Consider the following 18,624-nt stretch of genomic DNA (forward strand, 5'->3'; position numbering starts at 1 on the left):
TGCCTCGAGGTGCAGAGGAGACGGGGCTGGGGACCGTCCCCAGGGACCTGCACAGGGTGCACAGACCCCCAGAAAAGCTGCCCCTTTGCCAGGCTGGACAAGGGGAGGTGGCAGAGAGGTGTGAGCGTGGTCCCCATGTGCTGCTGGCTGGTGGCACGGTGAGGATGGGGACAGGGACAGCTCTCCCCATCTGGGGGCACAAAGGGACACGGTCCTGGGGGTGGTGCTGATCCCAGCCCGGGGTGCCCCACAGCCAGCAGCTCACGGGCAGAGGGCTGAGCGCTGCAGCAGGGTGGCAGCTGCCTCCAGCTGCTCCGGGTCGCAGGACGCTGTCATGGGAGAGCTGCCTGCGGCCAGGCAGAGGGGGGGAGTGGGGACAGCTATTTTGGGCAGCCCCAGGCGCCCCAGCTGTCGTGCTTGCTGCAGCACAGAGCCCAGGCTGCAGCAGGGACCCGGGTGCTGCCCTGGGTAGCGTTAGGGGAGGCGCACGCTTCCCATGGGGTCCCCGGCACCCTGCTGTGCCCTGCGCCCAGCAAACATCTCCAGGCGATGTGGCAATGCTCAGCCCATCCGAGCGGCTCTGTTCCTCCCAGCCGGGTGCGAGCAGAGCACGAGGAGGAACAACAGCCTGGGGACCTGCAGCCAAAGCATTAGCTCCCAGCAATGCAGCCCGTGTGTGTGCCCGGGGCTGTCCCCGCTGGGTGCACGTGTCCGCGGTGTGAAACACAAGCCGGGCGCTGCGTGCTGCCAAGGCGGCCGGCGGGGAGGGCAGCGTGGGGCAGCACAGGGGGACGGCGCCTTCCCTCGCAGCCACCAGCCCAAGGATGCCGTGGGGATTTTCCCACCCATCTCCCTGCCTGCGGGGCCGGGCTGGGCGCTCCACCAAGGGTATTTTTCCAGGTCAGCAGCAGGTAGCTGAGTGGAAAGTCCCCGGGAGCTGTGGCTGAGTTGCTGGCGACGTCGGCTCCCCGCAGCCGGGAGCAGCGGTGCCCGCTGCGCTCCTCCCAGCCCCGGCAGCACTCGCCTGCCCTGGCGCTCCTCCAGACCTCAGAAGTTGGCCAAATCCTGCAGCCTGAGGGGGTGAGTTGTTGGCAAAGCCTGGGGAAGGGCTGGGGGAGCTGAGCCCGGAGCTGGGCACGGGGCAGCTCTCGGCACAGCGGGGACACGAGGCTGGGTGTGAGGGAGCACCATGGCAGGAGGGTGGCACTGTCCCCACGGCGCTGCCAACACGCCAGGTCCTCGCCGTGAGCGTTCCCACCAGGTGGCTTCAAGCTGTTGGCAGACCAGGAACAATTCTGGGTGCTTTCCATCAGCTCTGATACCATCGCCGGAGCCGTGGGGCAGATGCCGTGCCGTCATGGGCCAGTTCCTCTTCCCCACATGCTGCGCAGGATGGGGAGAGCACAAGGGAGAAAAACAAAAACAAAAACAAAAAACAAAACAAAACAAAACAAAAACAACCAAAAAAAAACAAACAAACAAAAAAAAAAAAAAAAAGATGAGCCAGCAGAAAGGGCAAGGCACGAGGTGGAGGGTCCTCCCTGGAGCTTCCCCTGCCCATTTGGCAGGGTCCTTCCTGATAACGCATCCCCTGCCAGCCCAGTCCCCCTCCAGGATCCAGCAGGGAGCTGGGGGACCGGGATGAGAGTGTGGTCCCCCAGTCCCTGCTGGTCCCCAGCTCCGAGCACTGGGGGATTGCCATGGTGCTGTGGAAACCTCCAGCTCTCGCTGCTGTTTGGGCCATCCCATCCCTGCCTCAGGTGCTGGGAGCTGGCATTTCCTCCCCACCCTTCACCCCTCTGGCTCCCTGCCCGCGTTTGCCCGCAGTTTCCCAGGAAACAGCACCCATGGAGATGGGCGAGGAGAAGAAAAGAGAAGAGAGGGGAGGGGAGGAGAGGACAGGACAGGGCAGGACAGGACAGGGCAGGACAGGACAGGGCAGGAGCCCGCTGCAGGGATCCCACGGGCTGCCCACGGTGGGTCACTGCCAGCCCCACAGATCTGAATGGCACCAGAGAGGGGGTTTGTGGTGTCACCCTCACCACCCCACTGCACTTTGGGGATGCTGTGATGCCAGCCAGCTCAGAGGATGGATGGCAAGGTGGGAGAGAGATGGGTGCCCCCAGGGAGGGACGAACTGGGGGGTGATTTCTGCCAGGTGCAGAGAAATGGGTGAAGGGGGCATGGGAACAGCCTGGTGCTCGCACACATCCCACATCCCTCTGGCACCGCAGCCTTGCACCCCAGGGACTGCCCCTGGCTGAGGGCTGCAGGGCCCCTCGTCGTCTTTGTAGAGGTCAAAATGTCCAAGAGAGCACAGAGGAGGTGCTCAGAAATGGACCGAGACCCCAAGGAGCCCTGTGGGTTGGAGCAGAGACCTCCGATCCCCATGGGGCTCGCACAGCCCATCCCGCCTGGCGTGCCCCAAACCCCATCCTTGCCTTTGGTCTGTGCAAGGATTCAGAGGCTGGCTGCAGGAGCTCTGGAGCCAGCCCTGCCTGCACAAAGCCGTGCTGGGGTTTGAAAGCATGAGCTTCATCCCTGGGAATCCAGCCCTGCGGCAGGTCTGCAGCTCCACGGCAGGCAGCTCCCCGCCCGCTGCCAGACCCTGCGGCAGGGGCGCGGGCTGCAGGAGTTTGCTGCGTTGGGGATGCGGGCTGCCAGATGTGGGATGCTGGATTTGGGCTGCAGGGCAGGGCGTGAAGCCCTGCAGGGCCGGGAGCGAGGTGCTAGCAGGCTCCCCGGGCTCTGGGGCAGAGCAAACATCAGCAGGCGCCGCAGGAGTGTGGGAGGACCTGAGCACCCGCGGGTTTCGCTGCCACCTTCCCCTTCCTGCTAGGGGTGTTGTGGCTCTGCCTCCGCTGCGCTTGCAAAACAAAAGCAGTGACAAAGTGATGGTGCTGCCACCATCTCCCCATCCTCGTAGCCCAACATGGGCCTGAGGTAGCCACCACACGCCCCGAGACTCCCACCCCATGGCTGCTCCCCCCCGCCACCATCCCGTGCAGAGGATTTCCTCCAGCAGGATGTGACCCATGGGGACAGAGCGGGTCGGCACAGAGCCTGGGGTGGGGACGGACACACGGGGTGCTGGGCACGGCCGTGCTGTCGGTGTGCTCGGGGAGACGGTTTTGGGGTGAAGGGGGAAGCACGCTCCCTGTGGTTGCCTTGGGGCCCGGCGAGATGGGCCTGATGCAGGCAGCAGGGCAGGGTGCTGGGGGTGCAGGCACCCGTCCCGGCACGCAGGGAGCCCGGCGGGGAGAGGAGGGAAGGGGAGGCCTCGGCAAGGGGCCAGGCGAGGGGCGGCCCCAGGCGCACCCGTCATGCCTTACTGGAAACATCTGGCGGGGCTGCGGGGGCGAGCGCTGGCTGCTCACGCATGTGCACACACGCACACGGGCGCAGGACCCACGGGCAGAGGTTGCTCTGTGGGCATGGGTGCGCGCTCACGTGCCTCTGCACACGCGTGCCCGTACATGTGTGCTCATACGTGTGGGCTCGGGGGGTTGCATACGTGCGTGGGAGCACACGCGTGGCTGGGGCACGGACATGGCGCTGACGTGTGCACATGGGAACACACACGTGTAAAAGACATGTGCAGATGTGCACACACGTGTGCATACACCGTCACATTCTGCAGCACACACGTGCATGAGCACACATGCAGCAGCCACACGTATGTGCACACACGCACACTCCTGCACCGCGGTCACACTCATTGCACACATCCTGGCCGGATCCTGCGGCCATCCCCTCGTGGTGCTGTGCCCTGGCGGCACGTGAGCTGTGCGTGCGCTGTGTGTGGCACTCCCTATGCGTGTGCAAATCCCTGTGTGTGCCCTGCGTGAGGCTGGCTGTGACCGCACAGCCCACACGTGCCCACGCGTGCCCAGGGCCTGCGTGAGCCTGCACAGGGCGTGGGTGCCCACGGGCATGCATGTGCATGGGGGTGCATGTGTGTGCATGCGTGTGAGCGTGTGTGCATGCATGTGGGAGTGTGTGCATGCGTGTGGGAGTGTGTGCATGCGTGTGCACGCGTGTGGAGGTGTGTGGCTGCATGTGCATACCTGTGGATGTGTGTGGATGCGTGTGGATGTGTGTGGGCTGTATGTGGATGCGTGTGGGTTGCATGTAGACGCCTGTACATCCGTGTACACGCATGTGCACGCGTGTGCATGTGTGTACACGCGTGTGCAAGCTCCCCCGCGTGCCCGGCGTGCCCTCCCGCTGTGCGTACTGCGGGGACGGGGGTGCCGCGGGTACTCCGCCGCCCCCGGTGCCGGTACCGGAGCGGGGCGCTGGGGAGCTCGGGAGGCGGAGCGCGGCGGGGGCGAGAGGCGGTGCCAGCCCCCACCGACCTCCAAACTTTCATTTAACTCGGCAGCACCGGCAGCGGCGGCACGGCACCGGGCCCGGCGCTCACCGGTACCGCCGGCGGCCCGGGGGGCGCGGAGCCACCGGGGACCCGCTGGGAGCCGCGGGAGGGGCCGGGGGGCGGCGGCATGGGCACGGTAAGGGCGAGCACCTCCACCGGCTGCCCGGCTCGGCCCGGCACCGGGGAGGGGGCACCGGGAAGGGGACAGCGGGGGGGGGACGCGGCGGGGTGGCGCTGGCGGCGGGGCCGGGATGCGCGGCGCTCCCGCATCTGTTGCGCTCCGGGCGCGGGGGCCGAGCGGGGCCGCCCGGTGCCGTGCCCGGCGGCGGGGCCGGGGGCGGCGGGGCCCGGGGAGGCCCGGCCCGGTGCTGTAGAGGGGGGGCCGGCGGTAATTTTCCACGGGCATGTGCCGGGGCGGGGCGGCGGAGCAGCCACCACGTGGCGGCTGATGTAACCCGGGCCCCCCCCGCCGCCGTGCCGCACCGGGCGCATCGCGGGGATGGAGGGGGCGAAGCCGGGCTCGGCTCCCTGCGCCCCCCCCGCTGTGCCCGCGGGGATGCTGGCGGAGGAAATGGCTCCGCAGGTGGCATCGGCCGTGCCGGGCACCCCCCGGTGCCACATCCTGCGGGAAGGCACCCGCTGCCTCCTCCTCCTGGGCGCTGCCGTGCCGTGCCGTGCCGAGGTGTGGCACGGTGGCGGTGCCATCCGTCACCTGTCAGGGACAGGGTGCTCCAAGCGGTCCCGGCACGCTGTGACACCAGGAAGGGCATCCCATAGAGCCTGTGCCCTGCTGCCCCGGGGGATGCTGTGGATTTGGGCATCCCTGGAGCCCTGCATCCCTCCTGGGCCCGTGGTGCTCGCCTTTGTGCCGGGCAGGGAGCCTCAGCCAGCAGCTGCCGTGCACACGCGTGGCCTTATCGCTGCCTGGCAGAGCCCTGGGGGAGCGGCGGGCCCTCCCGTGGGCGCTTTCCCCTCCCAGCACGGGCAGGTGATGAGTTCCCAGGCCAAATTCAGGGCCGTGGGGAGGGCGGCGTTCGGCTTGTTGGCAATAGGTGTGCGGCGGGGAAGAGGTCTGGCCGCTGGCCCCACGCCTGCCCCCTCTGACAGGTTCCTGGGGCTTGTTGTCCTCCCTCCCCGTGCGGTGACGACACCTCGTCCCCCCCTGGAAATGCAGCCGCTCCCAGGGAGGGGCTTGGCAGTGGGACACAGTATCTGTGGGCAGCAGCCTGCCTGTGCCGGGGGGCTGCAGCCGGGGCTGGGGGCTTGCCCGCGTCCCCCGGCCTCCTGCCCTTTATCTCCACCACCCACGCTCCCTCCCGATGCGTTCGGGGCCTCGTGCCCCTCTGCTGATTGCTCCAGACCCACGGCAGCCCGGGGTGCTGGGCCTCCGTCGGGGACCCTTGTCTGGGGGCAGGGGTCCTTTCCCAGCCAGCAAGGGCGCCAGGAGCTGGTGTGGGATCTGCAAACACCGCTGCTTGCACAGCCCCGCGCCCCACTGTTTTGCAACAGCCCCCATCCCTCCCGGCAGGGAGGAAGGTCAAGCCCAGGCGCCCCCCTGGCCCCAGCAGCCCCAGGATGGGGCAGGAGCAATGGTCAGTGGGGGCCGCACCCCCCTCCTGTGCCTGATGCAGCAGCACCTGGCCGCAGCAGAGCCCGCTGGCTCGCCCCCCCTGCGCTGCACGTGCACGCGATGCACCGGGGCAGAAGGCAATCGGTTCCCATCTGTGTCCTCCGCGGCAGCTGAGCCCTGAGCTGGCCCCGCGCTGCGCCCAGTCCCGGCGCTGCCGCCCACCGCGGCCACTTCGGCTCCAGCTCTGGCTGGGGGACGCACGGGGCCCCCCGACGCCCACCCGCCGGGCGGCTGGGAGCCAGCTGCCCGCAAGGTCGCCTGTCCGCAGCGGGTAAATCTTTAACTGCTTCTTGGGAAACACCTGGGAGCCACCGATCGTGGCCGTGCCGGGGGTTCGGAGATGCTGAGGGGGTGGGAGCGAGGAGGAGACCCTCAGGGGGACCCCCGGCCCCGTTCCCACCCACCCTGCGGCCAGGTACGGGGCAGCCACCCGCCTGGCACGTCCCCCTGCTGCCCGGATGGAGGGGGAGGCCCGGGGCGGGGACGTGCCCACCCCACCAGTCACGTCCCTCTTGGTTTCTCTGCCCAGCTCGCTCTGCCCGTGGATTGAAGCGTGCGGGTGCCGGTGCCGCAGCCAGCGCGACGGAGAGCCAGGGACCCCACGGCGGGCAGCCGGGAACGCGCTCCAGCCTCCAGGGATGGCCGATAAGTGCAGCGAGGGGCTGCTGGTGAGTGCTGGGGCGCAGGGAGCGGGCTGACCTGGGGGAAACCCTGCGGTGGACCCGGAGCACCCGATGCAGGGCGAGGGAGTGAGATGCCGGGGCTCCTAAGGGGCTCCAGATGGCCACCGGGATGCCCTGCCGGGGTTGTGCCCCCAGCACGGCGCCTGGGGGGCCCCTTGATGGAGCCGCCAGTGGTTTCTCACTCCCAGCCCACTGCCCGCGAGGCTCCGGGTGTGGTGTCTCACCGCCTGCAGATGCTATCGCCCTGCTCAGGCATGCTGCCTGCTTTATCGCCCGCCCCAGCTCTCCAGGGGAAGGCGGGAAAGCCGCGCAGCTCCTCCACCTTTGCTGGGCACGGGCACCCCTCTGTGCCGGGTACAAGCTCGTGCAGGGGCAGGGGACGGGGCTGTCACCCTCTGCGTCCACCCCTGCCAGCTCTCCCTGACAGCAGGAGCAATGGGATGGAGGCAGAGGCAGGCGCCGACCCCACATCCCCACCAGCTCTGTGTTCTGGGGTGTGCTGCCCTCACCCCCTGGCACAGGCATGTGTGGTGTCCTCCTGGGAGGGCTGCACTGACCCCGTGCTGGTCACTGCTGTACCCTTGCAGATGAGGGATTTGGGAACCCGGAGCCCCGCTGCCCCGAGCAGCCGCCCGTGTCCCGCAGGTGAGCGCAGGCTGGGCTGGGCTTCTGCCTTTTCCCCTATAGGTGGGAACTGAGCTCCGGGGCTGACATGCTTGCCCCCCTCCCCTTCCCAGGGGGCTTCCCGAAATAGCTGCACGCTCCAGCCAGAGGGCCTGGAGCCAGCACTTCCCTGGGAAGCCGGGAGCCAGGGGAGCGGTGTGCTCCAGCGGGCGCTCCCAGCACGTGTGTGCACGGCTCCCTCGCTGCCTGGCCCAGCGTGGCCCTGCCGGCAGTGCCCGCGGCGGCACCGGGCTCCCCTCCTGCCCGTGGCAGGGGTGGGAAGGCAAATTTCCCCACGGTTGGGCTCGGTGAGGTGCTGGGGACGTTGCCAGGCTCAGCTGGAGCTCTGCCATCCCCGTGCGTGCCGTGCCAGTGCCCCTGCGTGTGCGTCATGCTTGCCACGAGCCCCGCGCCTCCACGCTGCTGCCGTGTCCTTGCCGTGGCCGCAGCACCGACAGCGGGGAGCCAGGCACCCAGCGCCCACCTGCTCCTGGTCAATCTTTAACTCGCCTCTCCGAAGGCCCTGCCCAGCCCACGGCACATGGGGAGCTGGGGAGGAAGGGAAACCACGGGGGTCTGGCACCCGGTGTGCCGGTAACCCCGTCCCGCAGCCCTCTGCTCCCCATTTGCAGGGCGAGGGGCACCACGAGCAGGGTGGGCGCAGGGCACGGCGGTGCTGGGAGCTGGCAGGGAGCACGGCAGCATCCCTCACAGGAGCATCCCTGCGCCGGGCCAGCTGCAAGTGCCCTGGGACGAGGTGTCGCGGGACAGGGCCTTGGCTGCTGAGCTTTCTGGGTCATTGGGGAAGGCAGCTAATCTCCTTGGCCTGCCTCCAGCGCCGCACAAACAGCCTGGCAAAGCGTGGCCCCTGCCCTGCCCTCTAATCCCTGCCAGCAGGTGCAGTTCCCAAGCCCGACTGAGGTCCCATGGCACAGTCCCTGTGCCCGGGGGGGGTGGTGGCGGGGCTCGGGGTGCCCGTTTTGGGGAGGACAGGGGTGACGGCTGAGGCTCTCCATCCCCTGGCTGTGTGGTGTGCGGCTGTGCCTCGATTTCCCCGCCTGTGGGCTGGGGTCTGCACCCTGCTGGTGCGACAGGAATGCCATGCGTGTGGATGCCCGTGTAATTCTGTGCCTGCTGGCTCCAAACCGCAGGCAGGAGGGGGGGCTCAGTGCCCCTTCCCCTCCCAAACCCAGCAGAGGCCGTGGCGGCGGGTGCGCAGCAGGCGCTGGGATGCAGGGAAGCTCCAGGGGCTGGTTCAGTCCCTGTGTGGCCGAGCAGGGGGATCCGACAGCCTCTCCCTCCCTGTCCTTTCAGGACATTTTGTTTTGTCCCCGGCAGCGGGCTTTGTTTGGGCTCCAGCCGTGCCAGCGGCTCCTGACTCCCAGCCTTGCTTTGCTGGCACAGCCGGGCAGCGCTCGGCCGGGGGGGCGCACGGCTCAGGTGGGCTCCTGCCATCGCCTGTCCCAGCCCGGGCGGGCACCGCTGGCACCGTGCTCGCAGGGATTGCAAAGCTTGGGGGGGGCCCTGCCCTGTCCCAGACACCCCCAGCAGCGCGGTGCCGCCGGCCCCGGGCAGGGGGGCCAGCAGCGCGAGCAGGAGCTGCGGAAGCGGCTCTTGGCTGCGGGAGCCCTTCCCGGAATAACAAGGGGCAGCGCTGGGGGGGCCGGCGGGGGATTTTTCTGCCTGAGCGCTCCAGGAGAATTGTGCCTGCGCCGTGAGAATGGGGCCGGAGAGAGGCAGCCCCGGCGGGAAGCGCCCGGCTAGGGGCTGGTGGCACCTGGTAGGTCCCCAGGCGGCGTCCCTGCCCTGGGCACCCTGCAGCCCTGCTTGGGGACGGGGTGATGGGGGCTGCAGGGGCAGGAATGATGCTCTCAGAGCCAGAGCACGCAGGGACTGGGGAGCTGGGAGAGCTCAGGGCCCTGTGCCTGGGGAAGGACATCTGGTGGTGGCATGTTGGTGGCCCAAGCAAGGCGGTGCAGCGAGCCAGGCCGTGGAGGGGTGCAGGTGGGCACCTTGTAGGGTGTCGGGGCGCAGGGCTGCACGTGGAACAGGGCTGGAGGGCTTGGCTCCATCCCCCTGTCCCTGCCACTGGGGCTGGCACGAGGGGGAGGCTGCGTGTCCCAGGGGGGCACAGCTGGGTGCTGCTCCCCGCGCCCTGGGAGCATCCCGGGCGGCCAGCGCAGGAGAGGACAGGGATGGGGACGAGCGCTGGGTGCCGGTGTGGGAAGCCGAGCGCCCGCCCCGCACACGTGAACGGCACACGTGTGCGCCCGCAGCGCCGCTGCCCGGACCCCAGATGGTCTCCCGAAAGCGCCGGCCCGTCCCCCCGCCCTCGGTGCTCCATCACGCCTGGCTGGCGCCTTGGCCGCGCTCCCCAGCCGGGGCGCGGGGCTGGGAGCAGCTGGGGCACCCCGAGCCTTGCTGGGGGGCTCCCTGCCTCTGCCCTCCCACGGGACGCGGCACCCTACCAGGGGTCCCAGCCCGCGTTGGGCAGGGGGATAGGGGTGAGAGCGGCGAGGCTGGGGGTGTCGGGGCGGTGGGGGGCTGGCAGCGCAGCCCTGCTGCCAGGCAGATGGTCCCCCCGCGGGGCTGTGACCTTGTGGTGGCTGCCGTGGATCCCTGTGATGCCCAGCGGCTCGGCTGACGTCAGGGAGAGGTGGCATGGGACCAGGCTGGGGATGTGCCACCGGGCAGGCTCGTCCCAGCGCCCCCGTCCCCATATCGGGCCGTGCCAGGTCCCAGCAGTGCCCAAACCTAGGTTGGGGTTGGACGTGTGAGGCTGGGCAGCGTCACGGCAATGGGAGTGAGGCAGGAAGACATTTCTGGGGCTGGGGGCATGGGAATGGGACAGCACATGGGGGACAGCGAGGGGACGCTGCCCTCTGCCAGGCTGCGGTGTGGGAAGGAGCCAGGGGCTGCGGGGGCAGGATGAGCCCCGCAGGGAGGGCAGCGCTGCCCGCCGGAGCGTGCGGGGCTGCAAACAGCTGGACCCCGCTAATGAGGCCTCATTAAGCAAGGATGTGAGCTGTGCCAGGGCTCAGCACAGCGCAGCCCCCCTCTCCTGTCCCTGCTGGGAGGGGACACACACACACACACACACACACACACACACACACACACACACACACACACACACACACACACACCTTGCTGGCTGTGGGGCGAAGGGGCCGGGCCGGGAGGCGAGCGGGGCGCGGTGCCAAGCCCTGCAGGCAGCGGGCGGGGGGAGGCGGGCGGGCAGCTGCCACCGCGCGGGACCCAGCGGTGCCAATGAAGCCGGGGACGCACGGAGCCGGCCAGCCTGGCCCCCCGGGGTGCAGCCACGGGCAGCCGGGCCCCCCCCGGCCCCGCCAGCAGGTCAGTGGGGTGCTGAGAGTGGGGTCCGGGGGGCTGCGGCACGGGGACGGGGTGGCGGTGGCCGTGCCAGCGCTGTCCCCTGCCACCGGGGCTCTCCAGGGTGCTCTGTGCCAGCTCTGGGGGGCTGGAGCACGGCCACGGCTCTGTAGGGCCCCCTATATCCAGCAGGGACATGGGGTGCTGCAGGGGAGGAGGGTGGCTCTGGAGGTACCCAAATGTGGACCCCTCTGCCCGCCTCTACCTCCAGCCCCCCCGGGACCCCAGCTGCGTAGGGAGCAGGAAGGGTTTGCTCGAGCAAGGGGTTATGTTTTGGGGCTGTTCACTCCAAGACCTACTGCTGGCCAGAGGGGTGCGCGGTGCCGCAGCTCACCGGGGTGACTGTCACCCTGCCGTGGCATCTATTTTTTGTGGGAGTAAACAAGAACGGGGCCCCCACACAAAATGGATAAGGCTGATGTCCCATAGGGTGCCTCTGCGGGGCTGGAATATCCCCAGGGGGGCAATTTAAGAAGGGGGGGATCCACTCTGGAGACACACTGGGGGTCCCCAGGTGCTTCTGCCTCCACTCACCCCACGGGGACGTGTCCCCCCCCCCTGCAGCCATCAGCTTCCCAGGCATAAATCAGGGGGAGGGGACGGTCCCTTGGGGAAGTGGGGGGCATCCGGGCACCCCGGCCAAGCTGCCATTGTGCGAGGCAGCGCTGCTTAGCATGAGAAAGGCTCCGGTGCCAGGCGCCGTGATGGATGGTGCCTGCGCTGCGGGACCCGGGGATGCTTTGGCTGTCTGGTAGGGTCCCGGGGAGGAAGGGTGCCCCGTGCGCCCCAAACGTCCCCTTTGGGGACGTTTGGGGCGCACGGGGCACCCTTCCTCCCCGCTATGTGTGCACCTGTGCGTGGAAAATTTAGGGGAATTGGAGCAGGGTGCTGCCCCTGTGTTAAATCCTGACCCCACAACACGAAGCAGGGTGAGGGGCTCGTCTCGCAGGCCCTTGGGTCCCCCCCCCTTTTTTTTTTTTGCCATGCAGCTGGGTGGTTAATGAGTGGAAAGGACGGGGCGACCTTCCCAGATTGGGGAGGGGGGGGATTGTAGCGGGCTGATGGGTGAGCATGCAAGCGTGTGCACATGTGTGCGTGCTTGGGCACACATGTGGCTGTCCCCTTATTGGGGACAAGCGTGCCTTAGCCCTGTGCTGCAGCGTGGGATGGCAGAGGACTGGAGCTCTCTTGGAGCACTGCTGCCAGGTGCCTCAAAATTGGGGTGCCCCGTGGAGGCAGCGAGTGAGGCCGTGATGCCTCTGGGGTCACCCAAGCAGAGGGAGTGGGTTGGCCCCCGGCTTCGGGACAGGGTTGGGGTCCCCTCTGGGCTCTTGGGGCTTCAGGCTGTGTTGGGGTCATGCGGTGCCCCCAAAAAAAACATCTTGGGGAGGCTGGAGCGGTGTTCCCCCACCTGCCAGCCGTGCTGAGTGGGAGCCTCATCAGTGCAAGCATCTCATATAATGCCCAAGCTTTATCAGGGGCTTCCCAATGGGATCATCCCACATGAGCGTACCCCAACGTGGGGGCATCACCAGCATCACCCCCACACCCTGGGGACCCCTCCACCCCACACCACGCAGGACCCCACAAGCAGAGGCTGTGCCCTGGGGCAGACCAGGATCCCCCACCTTGTGCCTCCGGGGGATGTGGGGACATGCGAGGGGGACGAGGGGTGGTCCTGGGGGCAGGGCAGGAGCACCCATGGGTGCTGGGAGAGTCAGGATGCTGTGGGCGCATTTTCCACGCACCCTTTTCCTGTGGGGCCTGGCACGGGCACCCCAGTACCCCAGCTGAGTATGGCCAGCGTATTGCCACCTATTGCCCCTACAGCCCCTATAGCCCACCCCAAATCCTCCCCAAGCCCCCCGCTGTGCGTCCCGCTGCCCCCGCCACCCCCCCGCCGCCCCCGGCGCGTGCGGGCCCCGCTCCGCAGCAGATGGCTTTGTTTGGCAGCGCGGTGCCGGAGTCGCCGGGCATCACGTCCCGGCTGCGCCGGCCCTAATCGAATGACACGGTTTGGTGCACCGCGCCTGCTGCCCGCGCCCCGCCGGCGTCAGCAGATCCGCAGCGACGGCTCCCTGTCCTGGCCCGGCGCGGGGGGCACGGGCAATGCCAGCAGCTCCCCAAAAAATATCACCAACCCCCGGCCCGGAGCTGGGCAGCGTCTCGGGGAGCTCGGCGTGAGCTCGGGGCCACGCTGGGACAGGGCCGCGGGGTGGCGGGTGCCATCTCCGCCGGGGGTGACGGGCACCCGTCCCCTTTGTTGTCATCCCCGGTGTGAGCGCGCATTGTGCCGCGGCCTGCACAAAGCGCCCATTCTTGCCCCCACCCCTCCTCGTGTTCAGGGCTGATGGGCACCGGGGCTGTCCCCCGGGGGGGGTCCCACCTGCACGGGAAGGGTCAGCACCGCTGCCACCGCAGGACACCTTTCTTGGGGTTGGGGGACCCCAGCTTGACCCCATCGCTGCACCCCACTCCCCATCCCGGGGCACCCACCCCAGGGCACAGTCTGGGGGGCCGGGGGTCCGGCGGTTCCCCCCCGGCTGCGGGCAGTGGCCACCCAGCGGGGCCCCTTTTTGCTGGGCGCAAGGGGTGGGGGAGAAGGAACAGAGGCCCCTTTGTGCTCGGGCGCCCGAGCCTGCTTTGTATGACTTGCAGGCTCTTCCTTCTCTGCAGCCGGGCTCCGGGGAGAGCTATTCATCGGGGCCGGCGTGGGGCGGGGGGGCTGCCAGCGCTGCCTCCCCTCTCCTTGGCACTGCGCGTGCACGGTGGGGGGGGGGTGTTGGCACGGGGCGGCCCAGCCTGGGGAGGGATGGGGCAAGGATGCAGGGGACCTCCTGGCCCCTCTCGGTGGCTGTCACCCCTCCGATGGGCCCGGCGGGGGTGTCCCCCCCGGCTGAGGCACCCCAACGCATCTCTCCGCAGAACGGCGCCGTGCCCGGGGAGCGGGGCAAGCAGGACAAGAGCGTCAAGCGCGGCAACTGGGGCAACCAGATCGAGTTCGTGCTGACCAGCGTGGGCTACGCCGTGGGGCTGGGCAACGTCTGGCGCTTCCCGTACCTCTGCTACCGCAATGGGGGAGGTGGGTGTCATTGGGATGGGGGCGAGGGGGGCCCGGGGTGGGGATGGGGCCGTGCGCCCTGCTCCTGAGCTGTGCCGGGGGGCACGGCCGTGTGTGGGGCTGCTGCCCGCTCACACCCTGTGGTTCCTGCCCGCCAGGTGCCTTCATGTTCCCCTACTTCATCATGCTGGTGTTCTGCGGCATCCCCCTCTTCTTCATGGAGCTCTCCTTCGGGCAGTTCGCCAGCCAGGGCTGCCTTGGCGTCTGGAGGGTCAGCCCCATGTTCAAAGGTAAGGGGCTGCCCGTCCCCACAGCGGCACGGGGCGCACACCCACGCTCCCGGTGTGTCCCTTGCACATGCCTCCGGCACGTTGTGCAGCCCTGCACAGGCATGTGCTGCTTGCACAGCCCTGCATGCCTTGCACACGCACTGCCTGTGCACGCACACACTGCTCACATCACACGCATCCCCACACGCCCCACACGTGCCCTGCACGCTCCCCTCCTGCAGCCTGACGTACACTCCTGCCCTGGCATCCAGTGCTTGCATTACACACGCATCCCTGCACTGCCACATGTGTCCCCCGCAGAGGTTATTCAGGCCACCGTGGTGCGTTCATCCTAGGTGTATTACCCTGTCCTTGGGTGCCCTCTGTCACCAGGTGCTTGCAGCTCCAAAGTCCCCATGGCCATGCAAGGAGAGCCCCCAGCCCTGTGGTCCTCCAGGCTTGCAGACCCCAAGGGCTCACCCGCAGTCCTGCCAGCCACGCACCCCCTGTGCCCTAAGGAGTTCCCCGTGCCTGGCAGGGGGCTGAGCCCTGCATGCTCCTCACCCCGGTGCCGCCCGCCCCCGAGCCGCGAGCCCCCCACTGCCCGCGCCGTGCCGCTCACCCCTCCCCGGTGCTGTTCCCAGGCGTGGGCTACGGGATGATGGTGGTGTCCACATACATCGGGATCTACTACAACGTGGTGATCTGTATTGCCTTCTACTACTTCTTTGTGTCCATGACGCGCGTGCTGCCCTGGACGTACTGCAGCAACGCCTGGAACACGCCTGACTGCGTGGGGGTGCTGGACGGGAACCTCTCCAGCCACGCCGCCGTCAACCTCACCCACCTCCTCAACGCCACCCAGAAGCGCACCAGCCCCAGCAAGGAGTACTGGAGGTACTGGGGAGGGGACTGGGAGGTATGGGGGGCGGCGGTGGCGGGGCCCCGCTGATGCTTGCCGTCCCCCCGGCGCAGGAGGTACGTGCTCAACCTCTCGGATGACATCGGGAACCTGGGCGAGGTGCGCCTGCCCCTGCTGGGCTGCCTCGGCGTCTCCTGGGTCGTCGTCTTCCTCTGCCTCATCAAGGGCGTCAAGTCCTCGGGGAAGGTACCCACGTGCCCCAGCTCCAGGACACGCCCCCTTTTGGGTGGCCACGCCCCCTTTCTCTGTGACCACGCCCCCTTCTGTGTGGCCACACCCGTTGTATATCTGCCATACCCCTTCTGTATATAGCCACGCCCCTCCTGCCTATAACCACGCCCCCTTTAGACATAGCCCCTCCCCTATTGGTGATGCCCCTCCCACATGGCCATGGCCACACCTTCCCCTGGCTGTAGCCCCGCCCCTCGCCCCACTAGCCCCGCCCCCTCGCCCCGTGTCCCCGCCCACCGAGCCCCCTCCCTGCAGGTGGTGTACTTCACGGCCACCTTCCCCTACGTGGTGCTCACCATCCTCTTCGTGCGTGGCATCACGCTGGAGGGGGCCCTCACCGGCATCATGTACTACCTGACGCCCCAGTGGGACAAGATCCTGGACGCCAAGGTGAGTGGGGACAACGGGGGGACAGGGGGGGATCAAGGGGGACACGGCACATGGCGCTGACCCCGTCCATGGTGCAGGTGTGGGGTGATGCCGCCTCGCAGATCTTCTACTCGCTGGGCTGCGCCTGGGGTGGCCTCATCACCATGGCCTCCTACAACAAGTTCCACAACAACTGCTACCGGTGAGTGCCCGCCCGTGCCCCCACGCCGCCCCCCGGCCCCGCCGCCGGCCCTGACCCGCCTCTCCCCGCAGGGACAGCATCATCATCAGCATCACCAACTGCGCCACCAGCGTCTACGCCGGCTTCGTCATCTTCTCCATCCTGGGCTTCATGGCCAACCACCTGGGCGTGGATATCTCCAAGGTGGCCGACCACGGCCCCGGCCTGGCCTTCGTCGCCTACCCGGAGGCCCTCACCCTGCTGCCCATCTCCCCGCTCTGGTCCATCCTCTTCTTCTTCATGCTCATCCTCCTGGGGCTGGGCACGCAGGTAGGGCACGGTGGGGTGGGGACAGGGGGGTGACACAATGGGGCTGAGGTTGATGTGCTGCCCCTTCCACCCCACGTGCAGTTCTGCCTGCTGGAGACGCTGGTCACGGCCATCGTGGATGAGGTGGGCAACGAGTGGATCATCCGCAGGAAGACCTTCGTGACGCTGGGGGTGGCCGTGGCAGGCTTCCTGCTGGGCATCCCGCTCACCACCCAGGTAGGGCACCCCGGGGTGCTGATGGGGGTGGGGGGACATGTACCACTGTCATTGCCACTGTCAACGGGGGTCCCTCTTGCAGGCGGGCATCTACTGGCTTCTGCTGATGGACAACTACGCCGCCAGCTTCTCCCTGGTCATCATCTCCTGCATCATGTGCGTCGCCATCATGTACATCTACGGTAGGTGCCCCCGCGGTGGGGTGGGGGCTTGGGGACTCGTGGCCAGTTGGTGGCTGGCTGCTGGAGGCTGGCAAGGTCGTTGGCCAACGACCAAGGGGCTCAAAGGTCCCACTACAGGGGCTTGGGGTCCTGCTGGGGCTGACGGCCACCTGTCCCCACAGGGCACCGCAACTACTTCAAGGACATTGAGATGATGCTGGGCTTCCCGCCCCCGTTCTTCTTCCAGATCTGCTGGCGCTTCATCTCGCCCGCCATCATCTTTGTGAGCATCGCGGGCAGGGGGCACGGGGCCGGGGGCGGTGGGGGCAGCTGTGGGCAGGGGACAGAGCAGGGTGGCTGCTCCCCGCCGGCTGATCCTGCCTGTCCCTCCCCAGTTCATCCTGGTCTTCACAGTGATCCAGTACCGGCCCATCTCCTACAACGACTACGTCTACCCCACCTGGGCCATCAGCATCGGTTTCCTCATGGCGCTCTCCTCCGTCATCTGCATCCCCATCTACGCCATCTACAAAGTGTGCCGCTCCGAGGGGGACACGCTGCTGGAGGTGGGTGGTCGGGGACAGCCCCCACGTCCCCGCTGGGGGTTGCCACGAGGCTGTCCCCTACCCCGGGGCGGTCGGAGACACCTGCAGGCAGCAGCCACGGGGCGTCCTGGCGTGGTGGGGTGGCCGGGGCAGGGTGTGAGGGCGGGAGCTGACCCTGTCCCCTACCATCTCCCTCTCTCTAGCGCTTGAAAAACGCTACCAAGGCGAGCAAGGACTGGGGCCCGGCGCTGCCAGAGCACCGCAGCGGGCGCTACGCCCCAGCGTTCAGCCCCTCCACCGAGTCCCACCTGGAGGTGCAGCCCCTGCACCCGGAGAAGGCGCAGAGCGAGGCCGCGGCCGCGTCCCCCGTGCAGGGCAGCAACGGCTTGGCCCACAGCCAGGACTCCAGACTGTGACCCCCCTGCCGTCCCCGCACCCCCTCTAACCCCTCCCGCGCGGTGACACTTTCGCACCTTCCGCTGGCGGAGCCTGGCTCCGGGCCGCACCGGACGGCGGGGGGCTCTCAGCGCCTGTCCCCGAGACCCCCGACCTCCTCTCCGGTTAACCCCGTCCCCCCCCGTGGCGTTTGTTAACCCTCAAGTTTACGGTAACCTTCCGTGCGCGACGCTGGGACACGAGAGGAGGGGGGGGCACAGCCCCGGGAGGGCCAGGAGCCAGAGGCACTTTGCAGGGGACCTGCCCCGTGGGGACTGGCACCCTCGGGCCGCGCGGATGGAGAGGGCACCGGGGCACTTTTTGGGGTGCTGCCCGCCCCGGAACACGGCACAGCCCTCCCGGGCTCGGTCCCACGGGGCCGTGGTGGCAAGGGGTGACGCTGCAGGGAGCCCCCGGCCTCGGTTGGGTGGCCACGTGCAGAGACAGCACCTGGGGCACAGGGTGGGCAACGGGGCGAGGGCGCTGCCCGCGCCAGCACAAGGCACAAGCACAAGCACTTAGGCACGCGTGCACCTGGGCGCACGCACCCCCACGCACGCGGGCACACACACTCGGTACCCACGGGTGCGCCGTGCGTGCGCTCGTACCCACAGCCCCGCTACGTGCAGCGTCCCCGCACCTTGGGGGGGCCACCTGGGTGGTGGCACGGGCGCCTGGCGTCCCCGACGGCCTGGCACGGGCAGGGGGGGAACCTTCCATGGTGCTAAGGGGGAGCAGGAAGGACTGGCCCCCAGCTGCTGCTAGCAAGAGGTACCGGAGGAGATGGGAGGGCGGAGGCAGCCCGCTCGCTCCGAGCCATCTGGGTACGTTTTGTCCCCGAGCAGTATTAGTGGAGCAGGATGCACTGGCAAGGCCGGGCGGTTTTCAATCTGTCTTCCAGCTACAGCCGAGGGGCCGTAGCTCTCGGTTTTGGGGTGGGGAGGATGGGACCCTTCCCACCCCGAGGCTCCCCTGCCAGCCAGCACCGCGCTCCCTGTGCCGGAGCCCCGAGGCTCGCGCAGGGACGCGGGGCGGCGCGGCGGGGACAGGCTGAGGGGCAGCAGGGTGCTGAGCCCCGGCAAGGACGTTCCAGCTCCCCTGGCCCCATCCCGAGCCCCCCGTGCGACGCGGCGGAGAGGCGCAGTTTCCCGCATGGTGCC

At 68.6% G+C, this 18,624-nt stretch overlaps 1 protein-coding gene across 1 annotated transcript; it reads left to right on the top strand.

Moving 5' to 3' along the window:
• The first annotated feature begins 4,392 nt into the window (after positions 1-4,392).
• On the top strand, positions 4,393-18,594 carry SLC6A9 (solute carrier family 6 member 9). The gene is made up of 14 exons (XM_084290831.1): positions 4,393-4,511; positions 6,535-6,673; positions 13,670-13,826; positions 13,964-14,095; positions 14,719-14,971; positions 15,050-15,182; positions 15,483-15,617; positions 15,695-15,798; positions 15,870-16,107; positions 16,189-16,323; positions 16,406-16,505; positions 16,667-16,767; positions 16,880-17,050; positions 17,233-18,594. The coding sequence occupies exons 2-14, from the start codon at positions 6,644-6,646 to the stop codon at positions 17,443-17,445; spliced, it is 1,902 nt and encodes a 633-aa protein (XP_084146957.1). The 5' UTR covers positions 4,393-4,511; positions 6,535-6,643; the 3' UTR covers positions 17,446-18,594.
• Positions 18,595-18,624: the final 30 nt, after the last annotated feature.

Source organism: Netta rufina, assembly GCF_964035555.1.
Source record: "Netta rufina genome assembly, chromosome: 8".
Taxonomy (NCBI): Eukaryota; Metazoa; Chordata; class Aves; order Anseriformes; family Anatidae; genus Netta; species Netta rufina.

Coding starts and splice junctions, on each gene's coding strand:
- SLC6A9 (XM_084290831.1), top strand. CDS start 6,644: ATGGCCGATAAGTGCAGCGAGGGGCTGCTG. Junction 15,618..15,694: donor ACAAGATCCTGGACGCCAAG/GTGAGTGGGGAC, acceptor TCCATGGTGCAG/GTGTGGGGTGATGCCGCCTC. Junction 17,051..17,232: donor AGGGGGACACGCTGCTGGAG/GTGGGTGGTCGG, acceptor CCCTCTCTCTAG/CGCTTGAAAAACGCTACCAA.